The sequence below is a fragment of the Sorex fumeus genome, unplaced genomic scaffold (assembly GCF_029834395.1).
Source record: "Sorex fumeus unplaced genomic scaffold, SorFum_2.1 ptg000036l, whole genome shotgun sequence".
Taxonomy (NCBI): Eukaryota; Metazoa; Chordata; class Mammalia; order Eulipotyphla; family Soricidae; genus Sorex; species Sorex fumeus.
The window spans coordinates 10,864,267-10,887,852 of NW_026606093.1; the positions used below are offsets into that span (position 1 = coordinate 10,864,267).

Sequence of the window (23,586 nt, forward strand, 5' to 3'; positions counted from 1 at the left end):
CCCCTGCTCGGCCGGGCTGGCTGCATGCAAGGCAAACGCCCTACCGCTGTGCTATAGTACAAAAATTCAATTAACTGAACAAGTCACCCTCGATTTCTATTTAGCTTATCATTCAGATTTGAAAGAATGATACCAAGCTTCAGAGAAAGACATAGTCTTAGCAAATCTATAGCCCTGAGACCCCTCTTGCAGGAAACATTGAAGGAGCGCCTTTAAAAGGAAACACAAACTCCTTGGAACTTGGCATTGAGTATAGCACTTACTCCTGGTGCTTATCGATGCCCCTGCTAAATAAAAGAATGTTTGTTTACTCCTATTCTTCTTAGGGATTTTATATATTTGCAATAACAAATTAACACTTAATTTATATCAAAAGTTATATGTCTGATTAGGTGTCTTTTTCACATCCACAGAGATTTTTATCATAATCTTTTACTAACTAATGTAAACATGTAAGTTTACTATCTTCCACACAACATTTTCTAACATAAAGCCAATATTCCTTTACTTAGGATAAAACAACGTTTATATTTCTATGGCCTATTCAGATTTTCCCCTTAATTTTAAACTCTTCAAACTTGCAAAATTTTGCATTTGTATAAACTCTTTCATATGAATCTTATAATGTGTCATTTTAAGAATTATTCATTGTATTTTAAAAAATTATATGCCTCTTAAAAGATGAAGTTTTTCATTTTTTATTTTTATAATATATCATTAGTTTACAATTTTGTGGAATTCCTGGATTTTAGCTCTATTCACCTATATGAATAGGTATCAACACCTCCACAATAAAAAGGAAGAGAGATATCCCAAATATGAGAAAAAAAAAACATAATAAGGGAACAGCAAATGGTCAAGGCCATCAGAACTGAGGATTTGGGAACCAGAACTGAGCATACACGGAAAAGGGACACTGATGGAAGAAAGGTGACTTTCTTGTAGTAGATGTGGTGTTGGAATGATGATTACATGAGATGTCTGAGCAACAATACTGTAAATGCCAGTACTCCAATAAAAATAGTCTAAGAAAAAAAAAGAATAGGACTGTTTATCAAACAAAAAGAATTTGATGGTGATATTTCTAAAAGTGCCTTTGGTGTCTCATTGAGAAAATCATCCTCAATATTAAAAATCATATGGAGAAAAATCTCCTTATAGTTCAAGGTGAAATCTCATAGAACTCTAAGACATTTTAGTTAATTTCAATCCCTATCTCAAAGGCACTTAGCCCACACAAAGTTCACTGAGTCTTATGTGCAGGTTTTTTCCCCTTATAGTTCAGACATTTTGTAACATCTTGCATTTCACCCACTGAAGGGAAAATCACCACCAGCAATTACCTTTTCTCTCACGATAAATCCCCTTCCTTAAATTTACTACTTCAGGTGCTTGAAGTCCCCTGCCTGACTCAATTCACAGCTGTCCACCCTTTACACACCTTCACTTATTGCACGGTTACCCTGGCCTACAGCATTTTCATATAGATGAAAAGCAAACATGTCTTGACCCAAAGAGCAGGTCTCTTAGAGGAGATGTGATTCATTTTATTTATCCCCATGATTTAAAGGTCATAAGCCAAAATATATTTCAGAGATATTGTATGAGCAGCAGCAGGTAGTTATTTCCCATTTCATCTGTTTCATCTCCGTAAAGGTCAAAGAAAGAAAGAATTAAATCACAGCAGAAAAAATGGCTTAGAGAAAAGTTGGAATGTATAGCCTTTTTCTGGAAATCTACACATTGATTTTTCCTGAAAAATTAAAGATATGCTCATTAAATATATCCCTTACTTCTCAGATTAGAGAAAATGTATCAATGTTATAGAAATACAATTTCATACAATAGCTCTATATTTGATTTATTATTAAAAGTATATTTGATGAGTACTATTTCTCTCATATTAAAACTCTTACTATAATTTGGAATTATTAACAAGTAGATAAATGTTTGCCACAGTTATTCTGTCTCCTTGATCAAAAGCTTTACAAATCTCTTATGACACAACCTTTTAAATATCTACTCCTAAGACATATGGACATTATTGCATTAACAGCGATAGTTGGATATTTTACAATCACTTAGCCTAATATTTAAAATATAAGTGCTGTCTTCAGGCATTTCATTTTCTCTGTCCCTTTCTGTCTCTGTCTCTCTCTCCGTCTCTTTCCCTCTCTCTCTCATTCTTTTTTTTTTTTGACAGTGATAGCATTTTATTATTGACACAGGCAAAAGCTAAAGGAATTTATTCATATGGATGCTTTAAATCATGAAAGTATGATTCTTCTCATTCTTGATTCACACCCAGCAGTGCTCAGGGGTTACTCCCGGTTATCATTCAAACATCGTTCCTGGTGGGCTTGCCAGACATTACAGGGTGTCGGGATTGAACCCAGGTTGGCTACATGCAAGGCAAGCACACTGCCCGCTGTACTAGCCCTCTGGCCTTGCACGTTCCTGTTCTCTTACAGAGTGTCCTTGAATTTACTACAGAAGACAGAGAGATGCCCAGGTACAAAAAGCATATGTTCTCTGAGATTATGTACATTCATAATAAAGAAATAGAATGAGTAGTTGTTCCCAGTAATGAAAAGCATCTATTCCTCAGACTGGAGAAATGTGTAGGCCAATAATTATAAAGGGAAAATGACCTTTTGACTTACTATTACTAGTGGGATTGAATTATTTTAATTCATCTTGCATTTTCAGCTTGTTACCTTCAACCAGTTTTCCAGTGTAAAGACTATTCTCAACTGAATGGTAGTATCATATCCTGGAACTCATCTTTACATCGCTATATCACTGTAATCCCATTTGTTGTTCATCAATTTGCTCAAGTGGGTGCCAGTAACGTCTCCATTCATCTCGGCCCCGAGATTTTAACAGCCTCTCCTTACTTGTTTTTCCCAACGGTGCATCTTTACATATACATGTATGATAACATAAAATTCTTAAAGTGCATATGCCCAGATGGTATATAATCTGCTTTAGAAAAAAATCATTCTGGTATATAAAAATTTCTAATTTTGAAAATATAAAGAACTTGAGTTGTAGAAATAATGGTGCTAAATAATCACTGTCATTGTCCTCCCATTGTTCATCGATTTGCTTGAGCGGGCCCAGTAACGTCTCCATTGTGACAATTGTTACTGTTTTGGCATATCAAATACGCCACAGGAAGCTTGCCAGGCTTTGCTGTGCGGGCGAGATACTCTCAGTAGCTTGCCAGGCTCTCCGAGAGGGGTGGAGGAATCGAACTCAGGTTGGCCATGTTGCTGCTTGCAAGGCAAACGCCCTACCCGCTGTGCTATTGCTCCAGCCCAGTGCTAAATAATAAATGGTGCTAAATAAATAACTGTGGAAATAATGATGCTTAAATCCAATATTGAAGACTGATATTTCATCTAATTTGACCTAGCAGGAATTTTTTTATTTGCTATTTTTGGGACCACAACTGACCATGCTCTGGTCATGCACAGAGGAAGCAAACTCTGTGTCTCTGTGTTCCTGTATGCAAAGCATGCGATCCTGCCTATTTAGCTAGCTCCCTGGTCCAGTAGAAACACTTGGAAAAGCTCATTTCATCTCTCTGATCAATCTTCTTTCTGCTTCCTATCACTTTGGTAGCAGTTTTTGGATCTTTCTCCTGCCTATACATTGTCAGGTTTGGCATTTAAATAAGATTTATCCAAACACAGGGTGGTTTAGAAACAGTCTTAACTTGAATTCTGTGTTGTCTAATACAAGAATGACTTTGGAGCATTTCCAGGTATGGCTATGATGATTCCTACCCTAACACTGCTGAGCACCAAGACCTTAGTGCCAAGCCAAAGAACAGTCAGGCCCACATTAACAAGTAAGATACTGCCAAATACTGCTAAGGGTAGTCATTATTATTATTATTATTATTGTTATTTACTGGTTTTGGCATATCAAATACACCATGGATAACTTGCCAGGCTCTTCCATGTGGGTGGAACAACGGATAACTTGCCAGGCTCTGCCGTGTGGGTGGAACACTCGGTAGCATGCCAGGCTCTCCGAGAGGGATAGAGGCTTTTATGGTGGCCTCTAATTGTCCGTGGAGGTGTTCTCATGGTTCAAACCATATTTCAAACGCAATCAAACATGGTGTGGCAATTTTGTATTAAGTGTTTTATGATGTGTTGCATGACCACTTTGCTGGGAGCAGGCAGAGGATCTCTGTTCCCGGGTCCGTTGAGCCTGGAGTCCGAGGTCACAGAATTCTGTTTTCCTCGCTCTGTGGGGATTCACTTGTGCATGAGTCTTGGCCTGAGTATCTGGAAAGTGCCCTGACGTGTGTTGGTGGCCAGGTAGTGGAAGTAGTGGAGGTAATGGAGGTCGGCCAGGCTGCTGGGAGCAGGCAGAGGATCTCTGTTTCCGTGTCCGTTGAGACTGGAGTCCGAGGTCACAGAGTTCCGCTTTCCTCACTCTGTGGGGCTTCACTCATACATGAGTCTTAGCCTGAGTGTCCGGAAAGCGTCCTGGAGTGTCTTGGTTGCCAGGTAGTGGAGGTAGTAAATATAATGGGTCTCATCCCCTGACTTGAAAGAGCCACCAATATGGCACCGTTAGGAAGGATGAGGAAGGAGAGGCTGATAAAATCACAGGGCTGAACTAGGCTGCCACAACGAAGAAAGACAAAAATGACGGTCTGTTCTTTCAATGCACGTACAATGGCATCAGATGCATCCATCGAGGACCTGATGGTGCAAGCATGAAAGATCAAGTACGACATCATTGTTTGACCGAGACGAGAAGGCATCAATCACATCACGCCATGTTCGACACTGAGGAAGAACTGTTCCTCGGAACATGTGACAAAAGAGGTGTTGGTGGTGTCAGTGTCCTTGTCAACATGAAATTGGCCATAAATATTGATTCATTCGAATGTCTAACAACCTGAATCGAATGATTATACTTGAATAGATGTGGCTCACTGCTGGCAGTTTCTACCTTTGTTGTCTACGCATCAACATCCAGTTATGATGAAGGAGAAATTGAGAAGTTCTACATGGAGCTGGAGAAGTTCTATAAAGAAGACCACACCTTCTACAAGATCATTCTTGGTGATTTTCATGCCAAGATAGGAACGAGAAGATCAGCTGAAAAACTCCACAAAGGGACCCATGGCCTAGAATGGAACGAACAGGGTGAGAGACTGTCTGAGTGCATCATGTCGACCAAGACCATCCATGGTAACTCACAATTCCAGAAGGCCGAATCTAAACATTGGACATGGGAGTCTCCTGGTGGACGGTTCCACAATGAAACTGACTACATCATATTCAATCGAAGGTATTGCCTGACTGATTTTGCTCTTGTCCCAAAATTCCAAAGGGGATTGGGCAACCATCTCCTTCGTGAAAAATTCTACTTCACAGAGCAGGAAGAAAGGGCTGCAAAGTTTAAGAAGAGAACTCCCAGAACGACCACCAACTGGGAGCTCTTTGACACTATTGCGGCAACATGGGAAGATGCAGTCTTGACAACATTGATGAGGAATACGATTGACTGGTTCAGCACCTCCATGATTGTGCTAATAACACCAAGAGAGACATAGCCACAAAAGGACGCCTGTCTTCGAAAACTCTTGAGCTCATTTGCCAGCGTGGCTTGTTGCAAACCTCAGGCAACCACAAGTGAACGTCCGAGCTCACAAAGAAGTGCAGAGAAGCGATATAGGAAGACCTCAAAGAGAGAAGAGCAACAGTGCTGGCAGATGTGGCAGAAGCTGGGAAAAGCATTTGCAACACCCACCTGTCCTTTGTCAACTACAAAACCAAGATGAATGCACTCCGACGTCCTGAAGGATCTCTCACATTTTCCAGAAGGGCAATGGAGAAGATTATCCATGATTTCTACTCGAATCTCTTTGATAGCCACATACACCTACCAACATACCAAATTCCGCAGGATGGATATGTCATTCCCAAAGTTCTCCCTTCCAAAATCCAACACGCCATTTTATCAGTAAAGAAGTGAATAGCACCCGGCCCAGACAAGGTCAGACCTGAACACCTGAAGAACCTGCCATCAGTACTCATCAATAAATCAGTACGCATCGAGAAACTGGTTCTTCACACGCTACCTGTCTAAATGCAAAGTTCTGTTCCAATAGAAAACTACTGTACAAGAAGGAAGACATCCACGACATTGGCAACTATCACCCGATCTGCCTGTTGTCTGTCATCTACACTCGAGTCATCCTGAATAGGAGTGGCAGAATACTAGATGAAGGACAACCGTGCAATCAAGCTGGTTTCTGAAAAGGATTCAGCATGATCGACCATATCACACGATAACCAAGCTCATTGAGGTCTGTCGGGAGTTTAAGATGTCACTCTGTCTAACATTCATTGATTTAAAGAAGACCTTTGATTCTGTTGAAACTGAAGTGGTCATCGAAGCCTTAGCCAAACAGGGCATTCAAACTCAGTACATCAGGATCCTCCGTGAGCTGTATTGTGGATTCACTACCAGGATTTCATCATTCTACAGGGAGATGATCATTGAAGTCAAGAGAGGGGTTCGGCAGGGTCATACCATTTCACCAAAACTCTTCAGTGACACCCTCGAGAACGTCATGTGACAACTGGAATGGGAAGGAACGGGAGTGAAGATAGACAGGCGGCAAATACACCACCTCTGCTTCGCTGATGACATCATTCTTATAACATCAAACATCAGCCAACTGGCACAAATGCTGGCCGATTTCGACCATGAATGTGGAAACGTCAGACTACAGCTGAATCTCACAAAGAAAATGTTTAGGAGAAACAGTCTTGTTCCTGACGTTCCATTCACTCTCAATGAGACGAACATCTCGGAATGCAACAGTTATGTGTACCTAGGTCGAGAAGTCAACATGACGAATGACTTGGCACCTGAGTTGTGCAGGAGGAAGAGAGTGGCTTAAAATGCCTTCAAGAACGTCGAAGAAATAGCTAAGAGGATGAAGAACTTCCGGTTTCGGGCACATCTCTTCGATTCAACTGTTCTTCCTGCATTAACATATGCCTCAGAGACCTGGGCCCTACGAAAACAGGTTGAGAACGCTATTCAGGTCTCCCAAAGAGCTATGCTTGGAGTATCATGTTTCACTCAAATGAGAGAAAGAATCCAGAGTGGCGACTTCTGTCGACGGTCAAGAATCAGGGTCGCTGTCTCCTTTTCCAAGGCATTGAAAATCAGATGGGCTGGACACGTAATGAGGTTTGGAGATGACCACTGGCCCAGAGCCATTACCGACTGGATTCCACGGGACTTCAAAAAGATCACGTGGCCGCCCACCTACCAGTTGGTCAGATTTCTTCATCAAGATCCTGAACGATCAGTTTGAGGCTCTTTGTGTTCCTAGAATGAGCGGATGTCGTTGGGTTACATTAGCATATGACAGGGACGAATGGAGATATTACTGGCGCCTGCTCAAGCAAATTGATGAGTAACGGGATGTCAAGTGATCAAGTAATTATTATTAATATTATTATTATTTTAAGTTATATTTGGCTGGGAGCACAGGAGTTTGTCAGGGCTAAGTAAAGATCTGAGTTAGCTTAGGACATGGCAAATATTCATTCCAGGTAGAATCCTATAGTGGTATATCTGGGTGAAAGTTCCAAAAATATCACTGGACTGAATTATAAATTTGAAGATATACTTTCATGATATATTATATCAAAATAATTCAATTCAAACTTCTTCCTGAAACTTAATCACATCCTTTACCTTGCACTCTCTATATCTCAGGTGGCAATTAATTATACCAGAATTTCCTAAAGTAATAGATATTCTAAAAAGCCTATCTTGAACCAAAACAGGAAGTTATCTTTTTTGTTCACTTACAGACTAAACATATATTTTTGCAAGTATTTATTATTTTCAAACTTGTATTTTCTCTATTTAGAAACTCAGCACATTCTGCCATTCATGCAGGTATCTCATTGCTCATTTTTCTGTTTTCTACAAGCTCAGAATATTAATCACACCATCTTTCTATCTGCATGCATCTGAAATTTATACCTTTCAGGTATAAAAGGTCTTTCAAAGTATCTCTGAATATATTTGGAAGTGGTAGGGCATTTGCCTTGCACGCGGCCGGCCCTACCAAGCCATGTTCGATACCTCCCCTCTCGGAGAGCCCAGCAAGCTACCAAGAATATCTTGCCCTCATGGCAAAGCCCGACAAGCTACCCGTGACGTATTCGATATGCCAAACACAGTAACAAGTCTAACAAGAGAGACATTACTGGGCCCGCTTGAGCAAATCGATGAACAATGGGAGGACAGTGCTACAGTGCAATTTGTTGAGTTTAAAAGTAATTTATTTTGTCATTATTTTGATTTTTGTATAATAATTTAGAAATATTTGGCTTGGACATAATAGCCATAAATATTTGATACTAAGCTTTAAAGGAAAACTTGGACATTAAAATGAAATAGTCTTACATGAAAAGAATAATACTGATTTTATTTTCAGAGAGATAATTCTTTCAACCACTGCTGAGATGATGATATGGATAAACAAAATGGTACTCTGGCACATTACCTGCAGATGAAATATCTATGCTTTTGAGATAACTGGATGAGAAAAACAGTATGCAATTTGTGGGAATGCAGCTTATCGGCACAATATTGTAGATTACATACTGCAGCCAAAGAGTACCCAGTAATTGATATCTTCAGGTATAAATTTTATGCTTCAAAGTAATTGTAAACCCATTGCAGTAGCATTGTCCACTTCAAAATGCAATCCTTTTTAAAAATAAAAATGGTAGCTTTCAAGACATAATCATAATCTTCGCACTGCATTATTTCAAATAGTAATATTACTATTTACAAGTCACTGAAATGATAGTAAATAAAGTTTTATTTTTAATTAAACTATTTCTTTTTCAAAAATATGAATTTTTTATAAAGAACACTGAGAACACTGCTTTAAAGGGGAATAGGTTTTTCTAATAATTACTATAAATTCTATTGGAAGAAAAAATAGAATCATCTTAGCAGATGGTTTTTTCCTAGTAAGTTTCTACTGTCTCTATGTCTATGGAGTTTCTTTGAAAATCCTTTTCTGTGGAGACAATTGGTAGAGTTGTTTTCTTCTCTTTCTTCATTTTTCTCATACTAGTTTGTTGGCTAGTTTAGTAGCTATTTCATCTTTTACTCATCTTAATATTTTTATTGAAAAAAATTAATAATTTTTTTATGCTAAGCAATAGTTTCTGGGTTTTAGAAACTAGTTCTATGACTTGAAACATTTTATAGTAGATAATAATCTATTTAACAATATGTACAGCGGGTAGGGCATCTGCCTTGCACGCAGCCAACATGGCCGACCCGAGTTCGATTCCTCCGCCCCTCTCAGAGAGCCCGGCAAGCTACCGAGAGTATTCGATATGCCAGACATAGTAACAACAAAGTCTCCAATGGAGACGTTACTGGGCCCGCTCGAGCAAATTGATGATCAACAGGAGGGCCTTTTATGTATAGTTACTTCAGAAAATTTTATAATTTCCATTTTTCTTTTTTTTTTTATTTTTGGGCCACTCCTGGCAATGCTCAGAGGTTACTCCTGGCCCTGCATTCAAGAGATGCTTGGGGGAGCATATGGGATGCTAAGATTTGGATCCTGGTAGGCTGAGTGCAAGGCAAGCACCTATTACTCCGGTCCCTGAAATTTTAGAATTTTATGAGAAGAAAAGTTAAGCATACAACGCTATTTTATTTTATTTTTTATTTGTGGTGGGAAGAAGTTTGAGTGATACCCAGTGGTGTTCAGGATTTACTTCTGGTTCTGTGGTCAGGGATCATTCCCGGTAGTGCCTTCATGACCACTTATGGTATAGGAGATCAAACACAGGTAGGGCACAGGCAAGGCAAACATCCTAACCACTGTATTGCCTCTCTGGCCCTGGAATGATATTTTAAACTGGGAGTCCAGAATAATCCATTTTAGAGCAAATTTTAATAAAAAAGAGATAGAGAACCCAATGACCTAGAGTCAGATGAGAAGAACAGAACAGAGACTGGAGCGATAAGCAGTAATACAGCAAGTAGGGCATTTTCCTTGCATGCAGCCCACCGGGGTTTGATTCCCAGCATCCCATATGGTCTCTCAAACACTGCCAGGAGTAATTCCTGAGTGCAGAACCAGGAGTAACCCCTGAGCATCACTGAGCATCACAGAATCATTGTGACCCAAAAAGAAAAGAAAAGAAAAGAAAAGCATAGAAAAGAAAAGAAAAAAAAGAAAAAAAAGAAAAGGCGTTTGAAATACAATAGGAAAGGATATAGATTTGAAATACAAGAAAACCAAATACCTCTCTCAGCTGGACCCTTGTAAGTCCTTAGTATTTGAATTTTACTCTGAGGACAGAAAGGTTCTAGGAGTTTAAGCAGAGGAGTAACATACTATGACTTCAGTTTTAGAAGGATCATTCTGATGTTATAAGAAAACAGAACAAAATAAAGTAAGGGAGTCAAATATAGAAATAAGAAAAGCAATTTGAAGAGTGCTGTAGTTGTTCCTGTACTTATTCGGCCTAAAGGCCCCATTTTTAGAAAATAAATCAACCATTGTCTCCCTGGAAATCTACCTCCTTTAAGTGAACAAATAGAAAGTCCCTGACAATTTCACCTGAGGAAACTCCTGTGGTGTGTGTTGGTGGTGGCAAATCATTCCATCATCCTCAGAGGCAGAAATACCCACTTTAAGCAACTGTGATCTAGGCAAATTGGTAAAATAATTAGGGGCAATTTGATAGCAGTACACATGGTGACAGTGGCTAGACTGAAAATAAATCTTTTTTGTTGTTGTTGTTTGCTTTTTCGGTCACACCCGATGATGCACAGAAGTTACTCCTGGCTCTGTACTCAGGAATTACTCCTGGCAGTGCTCAGGGGACCAAATGGGATGCTGGGAATCTAACTTGGGCCGACTTCATGCAAGGCAAATGCCCTACCCGCTGTGCTATCTCGCCAGGCTGAAAATAAATATTAAACAGTGATATTATGAGACTTGATGTAGTAGATGTGAAGTGTGAGATAAAGAAAACCAAACAATCAAACAAGCAATGACTCTAAGATGTTGGTATGGGCAAGTGTTAGGATGCCTGTAGGATATAATAATCATCATCATCATCATCATCATCATCATCATCATCATCATCATCACTGTCATCCTGTTAATTGTTGACTTACTTGAAGAGGCGCCAGTAACATCTCTATTCCTCCCAGCCCTGAGATTTTAGCAGCCTCTTCTTACTCATCTTTTCCTAAGGATTGAAGGCTCTTTTAGGGTCAGGGGAATGAGACCTGTTGTCATTACTGTATTTGACATATCAAATATGCTATGGGGAGCTTGCTAGGCACTGCCTGTGTGGGTGGGATACCCTCAGTAGTTTGATGGGCTCTTTGAGAGACATACATTTATATATTTTCTCTATTATTATTTGTTGCCTACTAAATGAACCCCATCAGATATGGTGTAATAATAGTGGAAAATGGGTAGGAAGGGTCTTATAATGTGTCCGGAAAGTGGCCTGGAGTGTGGCGGTGGTTGGGTAGTGGAGATAGGCTGCCGGGGCTGGGTCCTTTGGGGCAATGAGGGTTCTCACCTGCCCCACAGCCTGGCTCGGAGTCCTGTAAGATACAGGTAGCAAATAAAGAGCTCTATTTTTATCATATTGTTCGATTTATCTATAAAAAATACAAGTTGAGACACTAACAAACAACTACATATACAAATCTATAGCTACAGAAAGGCCTAAATTAGGATTATAGAGATAACGTTTTAAGCTGAGGAATTGGTACTTTTGGAGACTGAGACTGGTTCGAGAGAGTCAAGGATAGTAAGAAGTGATGTAAAGTCACATCGGAGATTAAGTTATTTGGAGTTTCTAGAATCAATGAAATAGAAATGCTCTAAATACAGTTGAGCTAGATTCCTGGATCATCCAGTATCCAAGTGTTGAGGCATCCCTATGGAGAAGTTCATTATTACGGTAGGCGTGGTGAACCTTTTCCTGTAAAGGTCCATTTGGATTTTTATAACATCATTTGTAGGCCATTTAATACAGCAGATGGGTTGCAGGCAGCCTATGAGAAGCATACATGTCTGTTCCATCACAACCCGGGCCAGATTCTATGATTCCTGTGCCTTATAATGCCAACAGATTGGAGGTTCCCCATCCTTGTCTAAGGAAATAAGGCCTACCCATAGTCATGGTCACATGAGTGATCTTGGAAACAGATTCACATTCTCCACAGTTCTGCGCTTAGTAAATCTTCAAGACGAAATCATAACCTCGTGAGAAACCTTGGCCAGAGGCACCTAGCTAAGCAGTGCACAGGGAGATAATATTGTGGGTTTTAGCTGCTATGTTTCTAGGGTAATTTATAATTATCAATAGATAATTCAGCCCTCTTCAGATTTATTTTCATAAATTTAAAGGACAGAATACAGTTACAAAGTAAAATAAAGTAATCAGCAGAGGTATGTGTTCTTTTTCCATTTCCATTCAGATGCACAGAAATAGGTATTCAAGAACACCAAGCAGAATTCAACATAGGTTACCCTATAGTGGAAGTGGAAAGTAAAGGGGTGAAGCTTGAAATGAGATGCATTTTAGTTTTAATTAATTTCTGTATAAGATTTGAATAATTGCTCATCAGTTTATATTGCAAGTATAACTGAAATACTTTTATATATAACTGAAAGTCAAGTTGAGGTCTCAAAACTTGGAACATAGGAAAAGTAGTCTATGAGAGCAGAGAAAAATCACAGCTTGATTTGCCTTTTGATTGACTTCTACTATCCATTGACGTCTATGGCTTCTACTTTCTCTGCCAAGCTAGATGCAGTCACTCTGAAATTCTCAGAAGTACAAGGTAAAGATCTCAGACTAACTGGTTACTTGCAAACGTTAAGTTTCAATCCTTGGTAAGATAATCCATTCCTTTATAAAATCCCAGATGAACTCTGTGCTCAAGTTTCAACATGCTGCAGCTGCTGGCAAAGCACTCTGGGAGCCTGGGCATCTGTCACCCAAGTCTTACTGTTGGCTTGTGTGATTGCTTTTGATCCTTTCACTATGAGCCTGTATCTATCCTGTGATTTTAGATGTGTTTCCTGTAAGCAGAAATGGATGAGTTTTGTTTCCTGATCCAGTCCACCACCTGTGTCTTTTGATGGGAGAGTTCAGTCTATTGACACTCAGAGAAATGACTGATAAAAAGGGCTGCATTGTCATTTTACCGTGTGGGGTTGTTACTTTTACAATTGGCTGTTTGATTTACGTACATGGTTTTTCAGTATTTCACTCAGGACTGTTTAGTTATAGCAAATAATGACAGTTTTTATTTGTCTAAGAATGTTTTTATTCTTCCCTTTCATAAAATGAGAGCTTTGCAAGGTACTGCATTCTAGGTTGAAAGGGTTTTTTTTGTTTTGCAGTGAGTAATTTGAATATTCCTTGCATTCCTTTCTTTCCTGTGCCATTTCATATGAGAAATCTGTCATAATCCTTATGTTGTTTCCCTTGTATTTAAAGTTTCTCTTCTTTCTAGATGCTTTAAAATGTCTCTCTCTTTGGATTTTGCCAGTTTGATTACTATCTGTCTTGGCGTTGGTCTGTTTGGGTTTATTTTGCTTTATAATCTTTAGATCTCTTAATCTGTACATCAGCTTCTCTCCAGAAAGTGGGGAAGTTCTCAGCCATGATCTGTCCTACCACTTGTTCTTCTCTTTTCCCATTTTCCTCTCTCTCTGATATTCCTACCATTTGGAGATGTTATTGCTGTCAGTCATTAAGTACTCTACATTCTCTTCCACTCTAGCGCTTGTCTTTTCTTTGCCAGTTCCCTATCAATGCTGGCTTGTATTTTGTCTTCAAGTTCATCTATATGGTTCCCTAACTTTGAAATTCTGCTACTACGGCTTTCTATTGTGTTTTTTAGATCATTCAGTTCACTTTCTATGGAATCTTTCATCCTCTGTAACAGTTCTTCTTTGAGTTTGTAGAATTTCTCATCTAGTGATTACTTAATTTCACTGCTCAGTGAATGCTTCGTTTCAATGGCCAACATAGTGAGTGCTGATTTCAAGTCTCCATTGTTCAAGCTTGAGAGTTTTAATAGATTTGGGGATTTGCCTTGGTTTCTATCTCTGTCTGACACAGTAGTTGGGTTCCTTAGTTTCCCCATTATCCTTTGGATTCCGTGTGAGTTAAAATGGGCTGGAGCGATAGCACAGTGGGTAGGCCGTTCACCTTGCACGCAGCCAACATGTCTGACCCGAGTTCGATTCCTCCACCCCTCTCAGGGAGTCCGGCAAGCTACCAAGAGGATCTCGCCTGCATGACAAAGCCTGGCAAGCTACCAATGACATATTCGATATGCCAAGCACAGTAACAATTGTCCCAATGGAGACGTTACTGGGCCTGCTCGAGCAAATCGATGAACAACGGGAGGACAGTGACAGTGACAGTGGGTTAATATTGGAGGTTTAGATTCCCAGTTACTTAAGAACTGATATGTTTAGTTGTTCACACCAGATGGTTACTGACAATCCTCTGTTCAGAATATTCCTTTACCATATAGTACTCTTTGGGTATTACAGGGTGTTTTGAACTAGTAACTCTGTTTAGCTAGCAAAGATATGTGACTGTATAAGGTTAGTGAACTATGTTTCTTGTATCCACTAGCTTCAATATGAAGTGTGTTCAGTAATAATATAATGCATCTGTGTGATTTTGCTTTCAGAGAATTAGTTGATGTCAGACAATGAAGCTCCATGAATTAGGATCTGGGCTCAGTGAGAAGGAGCAATCTGGATCCCAGGTCCTAGACCTTCCATCCAGAGCCTGGCCACGGTAAGAGTGGAAAGGGTATAATCCAAGTGTCCAGAAGCACATGTCTTTGTTCTAAAAATCTTAGTTTCCTTTTTCATATATTTTTAAAATCTTTTGAGAGGGTCAGATGTTTGTTGACAAAATTATACCTGATAATCTGGGCTTATTTATTTTTTAAAACTTCAGTCAAAATTGTGTGTTATAGAGAAATTTTTAATATATTTGAGAATTTTAGTTATCTAAAAACAAACTATGGTAGTTATGAAACAAAATGTTTTTAATATTTCAAGTCAATTTTGTATGAATAGACTGCACAAAAATTACTAATAACTGTCTATTTACATATTACTGTACACATTTCAAGTATAAGGGATTCTGAAACTCTAGTTCTTTTTTATACTGACCTTCGCAGGATTCTCCACTTAATGAAAACATCCCATTGTCATGGTAGCCATCTCTACACTCACAGTGGTACCATCCTGGGAGGTTAATGCAATTAGCACGGCTATCACACTGAACAAATCCATCCGAGCATTCATCGATATCTGTATGGTAGAGGAAACAATAATAGAAAGTTACCATTTTTTTACTTTTATTCCTCAAATAAACAGATGTATCCTGTAAAATGTCTAAGATTTGTTGTTGTTGTTGTTATTAGCAAAACCTCCAAACAGAAAATATAAATTAAGACCCATTTGGCTGTCAAGAGCTCTACAGAATGGATGTAATGTTATTTGTACAGAAATTTGTATACCTTTGATAATAATGTTCATGAAATATTTCTCACTCTTTTGGATAATTACTAAGATAAGTATGATATTAGTTCTTTAAGTCTGTTATAGAATAATAGATCTAACTTCTAGACAAACCTTTAAGATGTAGTGTGATTCACGTATGCCTTTTCCCTACTTTCAGGAATAGCAGTTTTCGGAGATTTAGAAGACCAACCTGAGAGCCTATGTTATATACAAGGGGACACAGTTCTATTTTACTTAGGATAGAAAAATAATAAGTAAAAGTAAAGTAAAGGCCCTCCCGTTGATCATCGATTTGCTCGAGCAGGCCCAGTAACGTCTCCATTGGAGACCTTGTTGTTACTGTGTTTGGCCTATCGAATACAGTCACGGGGAGCTTGCCAGGCTCTGCCGTGCGGGCGAGATACTCTCGGTAGCTTGCTGGGCTCTCCGAGAGGGGCGGAGGAATCGAACTCGGGTCGGCCATGTTGGCTGCGTGCAAGGCAGACGCCCTACCCGCTGTGCTATCGCTCCAGCCCAGAAAAATAATATGAGTAGGAAATTCACTTTTGTAGCTTTTATTCACTGAGAACTTAGATGTTTTTATTGCTATTGGTACAATCCATCTCAATCTGACCAAAAAATGTATCTATAGTAGCACCCATGCATCAGCTTGGTTATATTTTTTGAGAATATATACAATTTATGCAACTCTTTTGTCTTTTCTGTCCCTTATTTATAATTTATGGTAGCTTATGTAAGCAAGTTCACATTTTTTATGACGATTTCAATTTTTTCATTTTTAAAGTTTTGTTTGTTTGCTTTTAAGTCATCCCCAGCAGTCAAGGGGTTACTCCTGGCAGTGCTCAGGGGACCACATGTGATGCTGGGAATTAAACTGGTGTCCGCTGTGTGCAAGGCAAGTTTCTTAAGCACTGTGCTATCTCTCTATCCTGATAGTACTAGCACCATAGCACTGTAGCACAGTCCTCCCATTGTTCATCGATTTGCTCCAGTGGGCACCATTGTGAGACTTGTTACTGTTTTTGGCATAATGTATACGCCATGGGTAGCTTGCCAGGCTCTGCCGTGTGGTGGGATACTCTCAGTAGCTTGCTGGGCTCTCCGAGAGGGGCAGAGGAATCGAACTCAGGTGAGTCGTGCACAAGGCAAACGCCCTACCCACTGTGCTATCTTGCTCCAGCCCCCCCAATAGTACTAATGTTTATTATTTTGAAGTACAAAGTTACTGCATCTTCACCACCACCAAAGTGCCCCTGACACTCCACTATTGTTTTATCACTTCTAGTCAATCTCTTCCTTTCCCCTTCCTTTTCCTCAGCTGCTCAGTAACAGGTTTTACTCTTTTTTTTCTTCATGAGTCTAGCAAAGGGTTTGTCAATCTTATTCATTCTTTCAGGAAATAGCTCCTGGTTTAATGTATCCTTTGTATTATTTTCTTAATTTCTGCATGATTGATTTATACTTTGATTTTTATTATTTCCTCCCTTTTACTTTCTTTGGAATCTATTTGCTGTACTTTTTCCAGCTTTTCAAAACTTAGGTTATTTATTGAGATTTTTCCTATTTCATGATGTATTCCTGCGTTTTTATACATGTCTCCTGTATTATTACTTTTGCTATGTCTGGAAGGTTCTGATAGTTTGTCTCTTTATTATCGTTCATTATGCGTAAACTTTATTTTTGGTTTTCTTTTTGACCCAATGGCTACTTAACAGTATGCTGTTTATTTTACATAGGTCAGAGATTTTCCTGGCTTTCTTTTCATAGTTAATTCCAACCTTAATGGCATTGTGGTCAAAAAGTTATTCTCAATATGAATTTATGAACACTGAATTGTGGCCCAGCAAATGTACAATCCTGAAGAAAAATCCATATGAACTGGAGAAGAATTCAGCATGTGTAGGGAGGTGGAGGGGTCTATTTATTTCTACTAGTGCTAACTCATTTCCTCATTTTGAGCTCTTATTTTTTACTAATTTTCTGTTGGAGTGGCCTGTTTAATGACTAGAGTTGAGAATTAAAGTTTCCCAATACTACTGTATTGCTGTTGATGTATCTCCCGGCCAACTATATTAAATGTTGTTTCTTGAACTTCATTTGCTACATATATATGGATAAGTCGTCTTTTTGATCTACTGATCTTTTCACCAGCAAGTTTTTTAATCCCATCTAATGCTACTTTATTTAGTTTGAACACTACTTAGCTTAATATATGTATGGCTGTTACGACTTCTATTCCATCTAGTATTTGCATGAATATCTTTCAACTTTTCACTTTGAATCTGTATTTATCATGCAGGGATAAGTATGTTTCTTGTGAGCAAGTAGAAAGTTGGATTTTTGTTCCCTGATCCATTCAACCACAATGTGCCTTTTAATGAGGGAGTTCTTAGTTCTAAACTGACATTTAGAGAAGTTATTGTTATGTAGGGGGCTGGAGCAATAGCACAGTGGGTAGGGCATTTGCCTTGCACGTGGCTGACATGGCCAACCCGGGTTCGATTCCTCTGCCCCTCTCAAAGAGCCTGGCAATCTACCAAGAGCATCTCACCTGCATGCAAAACCTGGCAAGCTTCCCTTGACGTATTCAATACGCCAAAAAACAGTAACAACAAGTCTGGCAATTTGTTGTGAAATGTTACTGGTGCCTGCTGGAGCGAACAGATGAACAAAGGGAGGACAGTGCTACAGTGCTACATTGTTACGAAGGAATTTTTTGCTATTTTTCTATGAAAATTTTTGTTTTGTCATTTGCCATTCATGATTTCTTGCAGTGCAAGTTTAGATAAAGAAAATGACCTTAGTCTTTATTTGAGGATGCTTTAATCATTCACTAAATTATGAGTGAAAACTTTGCCTAGTATAGAATTATTGGTTACAGGTTCTTCTCATTAAGTACTTCTAATATTCCATTCTCTTCTTATTTGTAATGTTGCATTGTAAAATTCTGATGTGAATCTAATGTTGTTTACATTAAATTTGGGGCTTTGATTCTCTCATGCTGTTCTAAGAGGTCTCTCTCCCTTAGTTTTTACCCCTGTTTATTTATGATATGTCTTGGTGTTATTTTGTTTAGGTTTATTTTGTCTGCCACTCTTTTAAAGTTCTGCATCAGTTCTCAGGACCCCTCCTCAGATTAGGGAAGTTTTTGGTTACTGAAAAAAGAAATATAAAGCTTAGTTTTTGTGTGTTTTGTTTTGGTGGTTCCAGAAAATAAACCCAGAGTCGCGAACATGCAAGGCATGTGCTTTACTACTTAGCCTACAACTTCAACTTGAGAAACAGTTTAATGCATTGGGAGCACATTCCATATACAAGAAACCTGAGTTCATTTTCTGAAACTGTATGGTATCCCAGGCACTTACAGGAGGAACCCCAGAGCCTGGAGTAGCCAATGAGTACCACCAGGTGTGAACGAAAAAGAAAACAAGACAAAAATACATTAAAGTACCCCAAATCAGTAAAGAATTTAAGTATCATTTTTCCAGGTGACATGGTAACATACATAGAAAGCCCTAAGGGCCATTCCCAAGAAAACTATTAGATACAGTATAGTGGAAGACTAAGAAAGTATTATTCAAAAACTCATTACATTTCTATATACAGTGAACTAGAAAAAGTGTTTTATTTAATTTTTTATTTTTCAAGGAGCCAGTACAGCAAGTGAGACACTTGTATTGTGTGTATCTAACCTGGGTCTGATCTCTAATACACTATATGGTCCACTGAGTACTGCCAGGAGTGATCCCTAAGCTTAGACACAGGAGTGAGTAACCTGTACTGTGAGATGTGGACCCAAAACAAACAAAAATTTAAAATCCCATTCATTATTTCAAAAATGAAAAATCAGGTACCTATGAATCAAACTAAGAAAAGAAGTTTAAGACATATATTTAAAACTATAAGTCACTGTTAAATAAAAGACATAAGGAAATTGAAAATTTCTACTCATAGATTCGAAGAGTAAATATTGTTAAAATGGCACTCTTACATAAGTTATTTCATAAATTCAATGTAATTCCACTATGTCAATGACAGTCTTTAAGTTGTATGACAAATACTGAGGTTTTCATTGAACCATGAAACTTGTATAGTCAAAGAAATAGATGGGAAGCTTCACGTTTTCAAAATTTAAACTATAATAAAAAGTACTAGTAACAAAAATAACATGATATTAGAATAAAGGGAGACATCCTTGCCAGAGACAAAAGCTCACATATATGTACAATTTATTTCCAACAATGGACCCAAAATATAAGAGAGAAGGAAAAATCTTTTCAACAAATGATGTTGAAAAATTTGGAGGATCTTTTGCACAGAATAAAATTGAACCATTATTTCACACCATGCACAAAATTAGCTCAAAAGGGACTAAATATTCAGATGGTGTACCTGAATAAATAAAACATGATAAAAATGGAGACAACACACTACTTTACAGTGGCTAATATAGTTGGCTCCATATTTACCAATCAGTTCTGTAAAGTCTAAGAAAATAAATTTAGTGATTACATTACAGTTGTTTAATGATTTCAAAGAAATGATTGCAGAGGAAATAATCAAAGAACAAGAAAGTATGAGAGCTTCCTTTTATTCATGAGACAACTATAACTTTTTACCTACATTTTTGTCTTTTCATAAAAAGTTATTTTTTGTGACAAGACTGCTTTTTCATGAAATATCTACAAATATAAGTGGCAGAAACGAGAAGTATGGTATGTTGAATATATATATATATATATATGACTCAACAGAAGGCTTGAGAGCAGAATGACAGCAGTTGAGAAAAATATCATTAAACTCCAAGATGAGAAGCAGGAAACCTCTTAAAAACAACAGAAGACAGAAAAGATCTGAAAAGAAATGAACAGACACCAGAGAACTATAGAATGAGTTACAGAGGAACAAACTATGACTCATCAGTGTCCTTGAAGAACCAGAAAGGAAAATAAAGAACCCTCAGTTGAACAAATCATAAATAATAATTTTCCACAGTTGAGTATAGGAACCCAGATTTAAGAGGTCTGACGGGTGCCAGTGAAAAGAGACCCTAATAGAAAAGTTCTAAGACACATTGTAATTATGATTACAAAAGACAAAGGCATACAATATTGAAAGCAACCAAATCAGAAACGGAACCTACACACAAATGAGATTCCATAGAGTTCACAGAAGATCTAACAAATGAGACTCTCCAGAGCTAGAAGAGAATGGTGGGCCATAACAAAAACACAGACAGAATCAAACAAAACTCAAATAAATAAATACTTAACTATTCTAATTACTTGAATTTTCATAAGCTTCATGGGTCAGCATCAACAGCTTGAAGAATTCATAGCTTTGAAGCCAGTTTTGCAAGAAGTGTTAGAGGTGCTTCCTTAAAAAACAAGACTTATTTCTTAGCACTTTGTCACTGAGAATGGTATTAACCTATTCCATTTATCATTGCTCTCTCTCTATTAGATTAAGAAAGATATGTTTCCTTTTACTTATGTTTTCACTTATTCTTTACTTGCTAAGAGTATTTATACTTTATTAATAATGAATAAAATTTCACTTAATCACTTAACTTCCGTTAGTCGTCGATTTGCTTGAGCGGGCGCCAGTAACATCTCCATTTGTCCCTGTCGCGTGCTAGTGTAGCCCAATGGCATCTGTTCACTCTGGGAACATGAAGGGCCTCAAACCAATCATTCATGATCTTGACAAAGAAGTTTGACCATCTGGAAGGTGGGCGGCCACGCGGTCTTTTGACATCCCGTGGAATCCAGTCGGTAACAGCTCTAGTCCAGCGGTCGTCTTTAAATCTCATTACGTGACCAGCCCATCTGATTTTCGACACCTTGGCAAATGAGACAGCGTCCCTGATTCTTGATCATCGACGGATGTCAGAACTCCGGATTCTTTCTCTCATTTGAGTGAAACGTGATATTCCAAGCATAGCTCTTTCTATTCTTCTTTGGGAGACCTTAATAGCGTTCTCATCTTGTTTGCGTAGGGCCCAGATCTCTGAGGCATATGTTAATGCAGGAAGAACAGTGGAATCAAAGAGATGTGCCCGGAGCCGGAGGTTCTTTGTCCTCATAGCTATTTCTTCGACGTTCTTGAAGGCGTTCCAAGCCGCTCTCTTCCTCCTGCGCAGCTCGGGTGCCAGGTCATTTGTCATGTTGACCTCTCGACCTAGGTACACATAGCTGTTGCATTCGGAGATGGACATTCCATTGAGAGCGAATGGGGCGTCAGGAACAAGGCTGTTTCTCATAAACATTGTCTTCGTAAGATTCAGCTATAGTCCTACCTTTCCACACTCACGGTCAAAGTCGGCCAGCAATTGTGCCTCTTGGCTGATGTTTGGTGTTATTAAAACAATGTCATCAGCAAAGCGGAGGTGGTGTAGTTGCCGACCATCTATCTTCACTCCCATTCCTTCCCATTTCAGTCATCGCATGATGTTCTCGAGGGTGGCACTGAAGAGTTTCGGTGAAATGGTATCCCCCTGCCGCACCCCTCTCTTGACATCAACGATCACTTCTTTGTAGAATGGTGAGATCCTGGTAGTGAATCCGCAATACAGCTCACGGAGGGTCCTGATGTATTGGGCTTGAATGCCCTGATTGGCTAGGGCTTCAATGACCGCTTCCGTCTCAACAGAATCAAAGGCCTTCTTTAAATCAATGAACGTTAAACAGAGCGGCATCTTGAACTCCCGAGAAACCTCAATGAGCTTGGTTATTGTGTGGATATGGTCGATGGTGCTGAATCCTTTGCGAAACCCTGCTTGCTCGCATGGTTGTCCTTCATCTAGTGTTCTTCCAATCCTATTTAGGATGACTCGAGTGAACAACTTGTAGATGACAGACAATAGGCAGATCCGGCGATAGTTGCCAATGTCATGGATGTCTCCCTTTTTGAACAGTAGTACGGTCCTGCTGGTTTTCCATTGGGATGGAACCTTGCATTCAGACAGGTAGCGAGTGAAGAGCCGAGCCAGTGTATTGATGAGTACTGACAGCAGGTTCTTCAGGTGTTCAGGTCTGACCTTGTCTGGGCCGGGTGCTGTTTGTTTCTTTACCAACGAAATGGCGTGTCGGATTTTGGAAGGGAGAACGTTGGGAACGACATATCCATCCTGTGGAATTTGGTATGTTGGCAGGTGGACATGGCTATCGAAGAGATTTGAGTAGAAGTCATGGATAATCTTCTACATTGCTGTTCTGGAGGATGTGATGGATCCATCAGGATGTCAGAGAGCAGTCATCTTGGTCTTATAGTTGGCGAAGGACAGGCGGGCGTTACGAATACTTTTCCCGGCTTCTGCCGCATCTACCAGTACTTCTGCTCTTCTCTCTTTGAGGTCTTCCTTGATCGCATCTCTGCACTGCTTTGCAAGCTCGGACTTTAGCTTGCGGTTGCCTGAGGCATGCGCCAAACCACGCTGGCGAATTAGCTCAAGAGTTTTCGAAGATAGGCAATTTTTTGTGGCTATCTCTCTCTTGGTGTTCCTCGCACATTCATGGAGGTGCTGAACCAGTCGATCGTATTCCTCGTCAATGTTGTCAACAATGGCATCTTCCCATGTTGCCGCAATAGTACCAAAGAGTTCCCAGTTGGTGGTCGTTCTGGGAGTTCTCTTTTTGAACTTTGCAGCCCTTTCTCCCCGCTCTGTGAAGTAGAATTTTGCACGAAGGAGACAGTGGTCCGATCCCGTTCGAAATTTTGGGACAACAGCGACATCAGTCAGGCAAAACCGTCGATTGAATATGATGTGGTCTATTTTGTTGTGGAATCGTCCACCGGGAGACTCCCATGTCCATCGTTTAGATTCTGCCTTCTGGAACTGTGAGTTACCATGAATGGTCTTGGTCAACATGATGAACTCAGACAGTCTCTCACCCTGTTCGTTCCATTCTAGGCCATGGGTCCCAATGTGAAGTTCTTCAGCTGATCTTCTCGGT

General features: G+C 39.3%; 1 protein-coding gene across 1 annotated transcript in view; it reads right to left on the reverse strand.

The window, feature by feature from the left end:
- The window catches only part of NELL2 (neural EGFL like 2), a 457,184-nt gene that overhangs the window by 20,605 nt on the left and 412,993 nt on the right, over positions 1–23,586 (reverse strand). Inside the window, exon 16 of the mRNA XM_056117742.1 lies at positions 15,278–15,418. Coding sequence (XP_055973717.1) covers positions 15,278–15,418 — 141 coding nt within the window. The remainder of the gene's footprint in view (positions 1–15,277; positions 15,419–23,586) is intronic.